The sequence below is a fragment of the Lampetra fluviatilis genome, chromosome 23, assembly GCF_964198595.1.
Source record: "Lampetra fluviatilis chromosome 23, kcLamFluv1.1, whole genome shotgun sequence".
NCBI classification, from domain to species: domain Eukaryota; kingdom Metazoa; phylum Chordata; class Hyperoartia; order Petromyzontiformes; family Petromyzontidae; genus Lampetra; species Lampetra fluviatilis.
The window spans coordinates 7,774,673-7,785,396 of NC_136297.1; the positions used below are offsets into that span (position 1 = coordinate 7,774,673).

General features: G+C 44.7%; 1 protein-coding gene across 2 annotated transcripts in view; it reads right to left on the reverse strand.

The window, feature by feature from the left end:
• Positions 1–4,634, reverse strand: part of CSE1L (chromosome segregation 1 like) — a 35,218-nt gene extending 30,584 nt beyond the window's left edge. The window contains exons 1-2 of one of the 2 annotated variants that reach the window (XM_078867015.1): positions 4,476–4,634; positions 3,219–3,355 (exon numbers count right to left, since the gene is read on the reverse strand). In XM_078867015.1, the coding sequence (XP_078723141.1) occupies positions 3,219–3,303 (85 nt within the window). In that variant the 5' untranslated portion in view covers positions 3,304–3,355; positions 4,476–4,634. The other variant, XM_078867016.1, reaches the window with a different exon arrangement.
• Between the last annotated feature and the right edge of the window lie 6,090 nt (positions 4,635–10,724).

Below are 10,724 nucleotides of genomic sequence, written 5' to 3' on the forward strand. Positions count from 1 at the left end.
TTTTAAACTCCCCTCGCCCCTGACTTTCAATAACTGTCCTAATGCTCTGTTAGCTTTGATATTAAAGTAGTGACATTTAATTTCAAACATCTGAAGTTATTGCTTAGTCCAAAATTGGCTGCTTCCTGACCTAGATTGTTTGTTAACCATCTGTTTGTCATTATGTTAAGGGACAACTTGCATTGCATCAGCATATTCGACATCTTTGTCAATCTGGGATTCATCTGTAGGAATAAAGTTTATTTTGTTTTTAACTTCATCCTTGTCCATTTCTTAGATTCCTTCTTTTGAATGCGCTCATTATTTTCACGCCATCACTGGCTGTGAACTTGAAAATAGACACTCGCATTTCTCATGACTCACTTTAATATAAAACTTACCAATCACCCTCTACCCTTTTAAACTTTTACCTATTTTTGCAATAACAATTTTTGTATGTATTTTTAGTGTATTTTAACCACATTGTCAAATATTGTTAAGTAATAATGACATTCCACGATTTTTGATGCTGAGCAAACTAAGAATCAATTTATGTGTCTATCAGAAGTTGTCCCATATTAACCGTTTGGGCATATTGTAAAAATTACTCTGAAGGGGAATCCGACTGCAGAACAAACATTTATCAATCGGCAACATATACACAAGGGTTATATACTTCCATTTTAGAAAAATCTGTTAACTTCAACCGTGTCACTAGAACACCAGGGTTTACACCTACAGGTACTGTCGATTTTGTAATTACAGTACCATTGCATGATGGGACAGTGGATTCTGATAACGAACCAAAGACTTATTTAAGGCAGAAGTGTGACAATGCCCAGTGAATCATTTTAATTAGCCAACTCGAACAGCAGATGTGTGAACCAGCACTTTCTTCAGACATCCAAAATAATTATTTTTAATGATGTTGCTGGTCGGTTAGAGACTCGACGGAATCGTGTCCTCAGGGGCTGATACAGCTCAATGAGTACAACACTGACCTCACGGCCGCGCTCCCGTCACGTTATTGATCCTCGGTAAATCCGCCGTCCCCTCCCATCCCAAATAACCCCCAATACCGTGTAAATAAAGGGAGCGGAGACGCAAGCAGGGTCATTTATCACCGTAGCGCTGCGCTGTGATTAATGGTGGTGTGCCAGTGAGCACACACGGGCACGGCCGTGATGAGCCGGCTGATCACAGGGCATTTATCATTTCTACAAGACCTTCAACCTCGTGAGATAGGGGAGAGGACGAGGCACTGCTGCTTCCACAGCGGTGTCTTTCCAGGCGCTCCTCAGCGAGCTGTGTCCTTGAAGGCTCACGTGGCTGGCCATGAGCACAACCCGCATTTATTACGGAGAAAGGGACTGCTGCTGTCCATGGTTACAGCCATAGGTTTTACTTTCACACATCTTGCCCACTGCAGGTACCTCAGCAGTGTAAAATGCAAAGATATCCCGTATATATGTACAAATTGACAATGCATCCCAACATTGTGTGTAGCAAGGCGGCATTGCAGCAAAACCCATTGTTGTAGTGTCCTATGCACCCAAGTCCATCTTCTTCTGCGTCCATTGTCCCCGCCTTTACCAAACCTCACTGACCAGTGGGTCAAGTGTGATAAAGTAGCCACCACGACCCACACGGCATGGAGAAGCCCGCATCCAGCAGTGGATTGACAAGAACGGCTGTGCATGTAGATTTATGAACATATGGTTGGGATAAATCTTCTGCAAGGGCAGAAACTTCTGCCCTTGCATTTGGATTAGATGTCTTGGAGAAGAATGGGTCAGTGGTGGTGCTGGCCCCATTGAGGGCCCTAGGCTTAAATTAGTTTCATGTCCCCTTTTGATTGATAAATTCCTAGTGAGATGACAGAAGATATATAGACCAGACCTAGAGATAGTGCAGTGAGATGAGATAAATGTAGGCAAATTAGATAAGAGAACACGAAATAATATTAATTAACTTACTATCCAGAAAAGCAAGACCGAGTCCACAGACTTTTCTCTGGAGGGTCTTGTATCAGGTTACTATATTTTTTATGCAGTGACTTTATGAGTATTTATACAGAAATACAGACGACAGACGCAGCAAAATAAAAGACATGTATCTCAGAGACATAGGTGGGAGTTAGATGACACAAGATGTGCATGCGAGAAATTAGTCTACTTTTTTATGTTAATCATTAGTATTTTAATTTGAAGCTTTCGTGACTGCAGGAATCCATACTCTCTGGTTCTTTCGGTAAAGTCACTTAGATAGAAAAAATCATATAATTTTTTTAAATATAATTTTTTCTATCTACGTGACCTTACTGAAAGAACCAGAGAGTATTTGAAGTTGAGCTGACATTTGGTTCCCCATGCTTTTGTTCATGCATCCAGCTGCAAGGGGCCCTAAGTTTTGCTTCGTTTTTGTACGCCTCGCACCACCACTGACCTTGGGGTATATTACAATTATAATTACAGCGGCATAGTTAGCCAAAAACACAACCACATTGTGATTTTAATACATTATGCATGACACAATCACAATAATAATGGGCTCTTGATTGTCTAAGAAAGCCAAAGTTGGAGCTTCCTTGGAATTTCCTATAGACACCGCAGGGGCTACGATTAACAAATTACAAAGTTTGCAACGCTATACTGTAAATGCAACGTGTCTCATGCTAAAGCTAAATTACACAATATACTAATTTCAGTAAGAGACACGTGCAGAAGAATTGTGTATTTGAAAAATATTTAAGTATTGCTCAGGACACTGCTAAAAGCCTGAAACAAATGTATACCTAAACATATTAAATACTAAGTTTTAGCCACTTAAAACAACTGTCATTTTTGTGAGTGACAAACAATTAAATGTGCACAATACACATAATTGTAAACGCTCGGCAAAATGTTTACTTTTTTTTATCCCAGCACTCATGCATACATGTGGATGTGTTTTATAGTTGGTGCACGTATCCACACAACCATAAACTACCCAATTACCACAGTGTCGGTCAAAACCCTTCTTTTTCTGCCTCCTCCCTTGCACTACTCACATTTGGAATTCCCTTCCATCATCTCTTTACCAAGCGCTTATAACCATGCTCAATTCAAGAAACGTATTAACTCTGATATATTACAACTTCTAACGGTGACGTTTGTTGCAGCCCGTGGTCAGCAAGCGTTATAAAAAAAAAGACTTGGGATTTAGGGCGATGCTTAAGTTTCACATACAACCTTGCTTACCAGGCCTGCGTACGGCAGGGTCAGGAGACAGGGTCTTGTGCAGGAACTCCGTGAGTGTCTGCAAGTTGGCTTCGTTGAGCTCCATGGTTGCACAGCCAGTCCACGGCACCACTGGCAGATATTCTTTCAAACAGGGCCTGTAGTAGTGACAAGACAACCAGTAACACAAGACAATCAAGATGAACCTCATTTCTTTATATTTAGTGTTATACCTCAGTTATTAACTTAATTTATAGCCGATAGGTCTCACCAGTGAAATCAGTTTGTATGAACGTTTGCGCATTTTGCAATTAAGTAATGTTAAGTGTGTATTAAATGTAACAAACTCTCACCATAACGAACTTCGTATAACCCATGTTTTCAATTGATGCAATTTTGCTAGCTACTGGTCATTTTAGTTGAATACGCGTCGTGAACAGTAACGTCACTTTTTTTTAAAGTCACTACTGTCCCCACAAATGATCAGATAAAGTTAAAGACTATCTTTCCGTTCAATAGCTTTTTTAAAATTCAGTACAGAACTAAATTACATTGTCTTTGAGGTTGATAAACGACTAAATTATTATTGCAGTTTGATAATTTTTTGTAAGTTTGTGTGAAACACCAATTTTTTTGCCAACAAAACACCCCTTAATTTGAGCATATTTGAACTTATCATGTATTTCCGGGGCAGAGTAAAGGCTGACATATGTATACTGTATTGTACGTATTAAGACAATGGGCCGGATCACACTTCTACACAGAACTCGACTCACGATCAACTCAGCAATGAATGGAATCAACTCGGCCAGCCCCCCTTGTTCGCCATTCCATCGAGCACCACTTTGTGACTGTACTCGCAACCACAGCAACGCGCAACTTCTAGCTCACGGTTAAACTGAAGACACACAATAAAACGCAAACGGCTCACAACTCAATACAACACGTGCATATTTAAAAAAATAAATCATCATCGTTCATGGCCAATCCACTGCTGGATGAAGGCCTGTCTGCAAGAAGCCGCCGCCACCTCTCACGATCCAGCGGTGGATTGCCCACGACAGTGCCGCTGTGCTACGTAGCAGATAATTCCACACAGCACGACATTGCATTCATTCTCGTGAACCTTAAACGAACTTTTATTGAGCGCGGTGCCGCGGTTGAGCATGAGGACCCCCCCGCCGCCCTGCCCGGCACCACTAGTCGAGCCGTTCAGGCCCGCATCTCGACAAAGCCAAGAAAGCCTCTCTACGGAAAATCCTCCGCCTCGTGGCTCACCGGCTTGGGGCGAGGCCGGGGCGGGTGTCGCTGCCGCGTAAAGAGAGAGGGGGGTTGGGGGGTGTGAGGAAGCCCGAGGGGAGAGACGAGAAGAGGCGAGGGACGACAAAAAAAGCGACCGGCCGCGCTCAGTTTCAAACGCAAAATGGCGCGCTCCGCCCCGCGCGCATGCGCAGTGAGGGGGAGGAGGAGTGGGGTGGGGGGAGGGATGGGCGAGGCTACGGCGCGCGGTGACGTCACTCAAGCGTGGGGCCAATGGGCGTGCGCGATTGGCGGGGCCGCACGCGATTGGCAGGGCCGCACGTGGGGCTCCTTTGCCTGTCGTCGTTTGGAGCTTTTGGTGGTTGCCTCGCCCCCGACGGGCAGGCTGAGCTCCGGAAAATATGAGAAAAAAAATTAAAGTGCGAGAGGGAGGGTGGGAGGGGTGGATGTCCAGCAGGCTGGAGATATTCCATGAGAAGTTAAGACTTGAGTGTAGCCATGAGCTAAAGCTGTGGTGGGCGCCACGGTGACGGGATGCGAACTGCCTCGCCTGGTATGCAAGGAGGACATGGGTTCGATCCCGACCCTGACGCCTGTGTATTTGGAGTTGGCGTGTCTCTCTCTCCACGTGGTCGGGTGGATTATTCTCCAGGTCCTCCGGTTTTTTTCTCTCCGCGTGTATAAAATGCGTTTAAAGTAATTGGCTGCAATAAATGTCCACATGATAAGCCACTTCTTTGACCTATAATTTATGGCCAGGTTTCTTCTGAAAAAGAGCTACATAGCTCAGTGGGCTTTACCTGGTAAAATAAAAGTTGTTTTTTTATGATTGACCGTGTTGGTTTTAAGGCTACCGACAGCTAAGCTATTTACATTTGTCAAATGTGCAGGGTTTCTTCAATGCCTCTACTGTTCTTTCATGATCTATCCGCTTTCCAGAATGTATATATTTCTGGTATATTTAATTCGTATTAAGTGCAGTCTTCCTTCTTATTATCCTCATGTTTACCAAATTATATTTGGCCTTTAGGCCGTAAGTGCTTTCGTGAATATTTTTTTAAAATCAAAATCCCGTCAAATCCTTCCCAGATAAATGTATTCCAGATTTTTAAAGTCGATACATAGCACAAAAGCAAACGTTACATCTACGCACGTGCTATAATTAGTTTTTACCCTTTAATGTTTAATGCTATATATGTCCACGTCATAAGCCACTTCGTTGAGCTATCATTTATGGCCAGGTCGCTTCTGAAAAAGAGCTCCACAGCTCAGTGGGCCTTCCCTGGTAATAATTGTTTTGGTCTAAATGTGCCTTGCACTTACAATATAATGTTGATCCAATGAAGGGTCTTAAAATGCTGTACGGAAATAGTGGGCATGTTTATGTCATAGAAATACAGGAGCTGGCAGTCAGCCCGGCAGGGAATCGACCGCACGGATGGCAGAGGGAACGATGCTAAGCACTTCACAAGAATGTGCCACTCCATGTCAACATTATTGTTGCGTGTTTTAACTGTCGATTTTATTTTTCGTGGCCGCATTGCTAAAATGCTGAACATTTCGCAGTGTAGCTGAACAATGCCGCAAAGGAGTGGAACTTCACACACCCACCCACACACAAAAATAAACACAACGCCTCGCTCTGTTGCCCTCTGTTGAATCGTTTATTGCGCGTCCTGTTTGTATTTGTGTTGTTAACGAGCGACGGGACATTGCAATTCATCACGTTAATTCATCGTTACATGTGATCGAGAGGTCAGGCTGCACCGTTATGAACCGCATTCATTCGGTCGTGTCCGTGTTAGCGTGCTGTGCTACGAACCCGGCGTTCCAGGTTCCATACCCGCTCACGGCCAACACAGTGACGATTATCTGAACCGGTCCTGGGCCTCCCATAGGTCGACTCAGCCTGAAATGAGTACCTAGTGCGATGTGTAGCGCTCGGGAGACAAATGCGGCCTTCCCTCGTGTAACGTGCCGGCCTTCATAGGTGATCCTTAACAGCAACTTACGCAACCGTCCGTTATATATATAGCACACTCTGTATATATGGTTCGTACAATGCGCTACTGTTGCGAACCCGGTCACCTTGGTTCGGTTCCCGGCCACGGCTAACATCAGTGGCGAGCGATTTCAGAACCTTATTCTTAGGTTTTTTTTTTCGGTAAAGTCACGTAGGTAAAACATCAAAATTAATGAAAATAAAATAAAAACAAAAATCACGACGTTTCGGAGGCAACACAAGTCTCCGTCATCAGGTGGGACCGTCACAGCCAGATTAGCTGCATCAAGTGAGCTAATCTGGCTGTGACGGTCCCACCTGATGACGAGACTTGTGTTGCCTCTGAAACGTCGTGATTTTGTTTTTATTTTATTTTATTTTCATTTATTTTGATGTTTTACCTACGTGACTTTACCGAAAAAACCTAAGAATATGATTCCTTGCAGTCACGAAAGCTTCAAATCTAGATTTCAGAACCTGTTTGTGGGTCCACCCCGTGTGTAAGCATCGGCGCTGGGTAAATAAAGGCGGTCGGGCATGGCCACACGCCACCCCATCTCGTGCATTGTGGCCTGCCCCTAATACAGGACTGAATCTTATATCTACCGAACCACCGGGACAGCCCCTGTGAGTCGCGATGTCCCCTCCCCTTAGCAAAATGCCTGGTCTTTGTGACAATTGCTTTTGTACCGATTTATATTTGCCTCATTGCTTTGCTTTATTTTTTTGTTTACTTTCGTCATTTTGCCGTGACCCAGGGCACTGTTGCGAATAAGACTCATCCTGGCGTCTTGAGTTACCACTTGGTTTAACAAATCAACTTTTAAAATGTCAACACCACCACTCCAAACACGTGTAATTTCCTAACGCGAGTAGCGTGCGCGCGCCAGTGTAATACCCGATGACACGCAAAAGACATAAGACGGCAGCAAAGACACAGAGGGTATTAGACAGCAGGCAGTCCTTGCATAAATTAAACTTCATGTACACATCTGTACGAGTTACGGTCTACATCCACTGCTGGAAACCACCAATTCAATGCGTTTCAAACATTAACGGAGACGTCAATCAGGAAACGCGTAATACCGTACTCTTCGGATTACAAGACTCCCCCGAACGTTAAACGCACCCTCCAAAATGTGTGCCAGTTTCCTATGAAGTTATATAATTATTTCACACACATACGTATACCAATTTAGTTATGAGACACAACCCCAATTTTCTATTTTAAATAGGGGGGGGAGAAACGTGCGTCTTACAATTCGGAGAATACGGTAACAATTGCGCTGGTAGGCCAGTTACGATTCGGATCATTGCGTCTATAAGCGTTGTGTTAAGAACGTTAAATGAAAAAAAAAAATCCAATATCTCCATCGTAATGCGAACGGCCAAAGCACCCTGAATGCGTTCGATCTGAGTGGGATCTCGGGAGTTAAGCAGGGTTGATACTGGTTAGTAGGTGAATGGGTGACCAACCACCACCAGGGCTTGCCAGGTGCTTGCAGGCGCTGAGTGTTGTGCCCTCGTGTTACGCGTGGTCGTCTTCCTCCGTGGTTCTCCAGTTTATTCCCGCATTGAGCCAAACTATCAGAAATTGAATTGACCAACGATTCCAATGCATGCATGCAGCAAAAAAAATGTCTGTCGTACTCACTTTCATATGGGTAAATCGTCGAGCATGATGTATTATGTTGCATAGGCCATGACACACAGCTTTTAAACTATCTTACACTTTAAAGCAGGTGGGCGATTAAATCGGACACACACGCAACAAGTCACATAATGTATTTTCCATAGACCATATCATCATCGTCAGTTATGACCAATCCACTGCTGGATGAACGCCTCCCAAAGATGCCGCGATACTGTGAAGGAGCAGTCCGTGAACCCCTCTCGAGGTGCCTGTCGTCTTCTTTGAGAGGCGATGGAACCGAATGGAGACCTCTCCAGAATCAGAATATTGATTTATCCTCTCGTGCACCAGCTTCACGGCTTCCTTTACTTGTAGCCCTTGTGGTTCGGGGATAATTGTTCGCCTTGTCAACGCAGCTTCACCGCGTCCAACAATGCCTGGTTAAGTTATTCTTAATGTTTACCAGATTCAAGTCTATATTGTGACCAGACGTCTAGTTTCCGATGATAATACTGAAAGGGTCTCCCTTGTGAGTGCACTCAAAGCTCGCCGATTGCACAATGGAGATAGGTACGGTCCTTGAGTAGCATTTGTTTTGGGTCTCGCGATTGTTGATCAGGATAAGACACACGATGATCTGTTCACCCTGAGCAGCGATCTTCTCCAGTTTGTCAATTTGTGTCCGTTTCACACGGGAGTTTAACCCATGCTCTCCCAAGTCCGGAAGGCGTGACTTTGAGAGCATTCACAAAGGATGACGGGTACATTTCTGAATCGCTGTTTGAACACGTAACACAAGCCACGGTCTATCCACTGCGGAATGTTGTTCATTCTATTGCCCGAAACGTCGGCTATCGTGGGTCTTTTTTTTATTTCGGGCCACGGTGATCTTTTTTTGACGAATGTATCGAGTCTGTGTTGTTACCTTTGCCCGTGCGCCACTGCTAACGCAGGCGCATCACCAAGTAACGCTGCAGTAGTCGTGAGCTTGATACATTTAGCTGTTCATATGTTCTAGATTTGAAGCTTTCGTGACTGCAATGATTCATATTCTTAGGTTTTTTCGGTAAAGTCACGTAGGTAAAAACATTAAAAAGTAAAATAAAATAAAAATCACGACGTTTCGGAGGCAACACAAGCTTCCGTCTTCAGGTGGTGCCGTCACAGCCACGACAGCTGTATCAAGTAAATGAGAGATTGCAGGAGTTACCACTGCGTTTATATAATGGTTGGAGAAGGTGGTGGGGCAAGGGCCGCATACTTATTATTAATATGGTAAGGTGAGGCTTGAGACTAAGAATAGACTGCATAACAAAGGCTGAGCCTTTGTTAAGGAGAGGTGCGGTTTGTGACTCAACCTGTAACAGGGAGACCACCACTAAACATGGTAATACAGTAATGGTTGTCTATTTTTATTTTATTTTACTTTTTAATGTTTTTACCTACTTGACTTTACAGAAAAAACCTAAGAATACTGTTCAAATGTCTCAATGTGCCACAGCAGCAGCCACTGCTACCTCGTTTTAGTACAAACTTCTCATTCCCTAATGTTTCGGATGGCCGGTCGACTGGAGTAGGTGGCGCACGTGCCGAGAAGCCATGCTCGGCTAAAGCGAGATGCGTACTGGATGTTTGCGTACCAGGTGCCGAAATATGTTCCTGGTCGTCCACCCGAGCGGGCAAGACTCGGATGAAACGAACCCCCGATTATACAATGACGAGAATGGTAAATGCGTCTAGAGAAGCGTTCTTCGCTGATTTGCAGAGGGGGGTGTGGGGGGGGGCACTTTCGCTGATAAGACACCATCGGTGTGAGGGCCGCCACACGTTTGAAACCATTGGGGGTTTGACGGCACGATGATCGGGGGGGGGGGGGTCACATGTTGTGTCTAGTCGGGGGTCCGCACGTCAAGGAACTGCACTAAATGCCACCAGAGGCTGCTCGTGGCCTGCGGACCTTGCAATAAAGAACACCGGTCTAGGTCAGTGGTTGTTGGCAAATTAAAATAACAAGGAGAGCCGTTATTTTTATTCGATAAACAACAACAAAAAACCCACTCAATAGGCCAAGAGCACGTGCGCGTGTGAACAACATTACGGAGCGGTCCTTAAAGATCCGCATGCCACTCCGGAGACGAGACTGCCAACCTCCTGATCTCGATGCTGCGGTGTTCCACCAGCAAAGCGCAGACGCTTGGGTTCTGCGTCTGCGCTTGCACTGCTCGACTTTGGAATTCCATCCCATCGTCTCATCACCTTGCTCAAATTAAGACACGTATTATCTCTGATCGATTACAACTTTATTACTGCCGTTTGTTGCTGCCCGCTTGGTGTGTCTTGTTGTGGAGGGGGTGGAGGGGGCTTTGGGCCACTGTGCTCACAATGCAACCGGGAACTGGAGCAAGACGCAGTTATAGACAAATGGGAACATGTATATAGTGTAGTGTGTAGAACTTCTTTCAAACCTTACATAGCCAGCCGTGCTAATCGGACGCGTAGGGGAAGTACAACAGACTAAACACAAAAGCAGTTTTAAAGAAATTAGTTTTCAATCTGGACGATTTAAAAGTGCACAGCCTCAGTGGCTTCCTCATATCGGAAGGAGAAGAGCGTTCCTGGCGGCAGCAGAAGC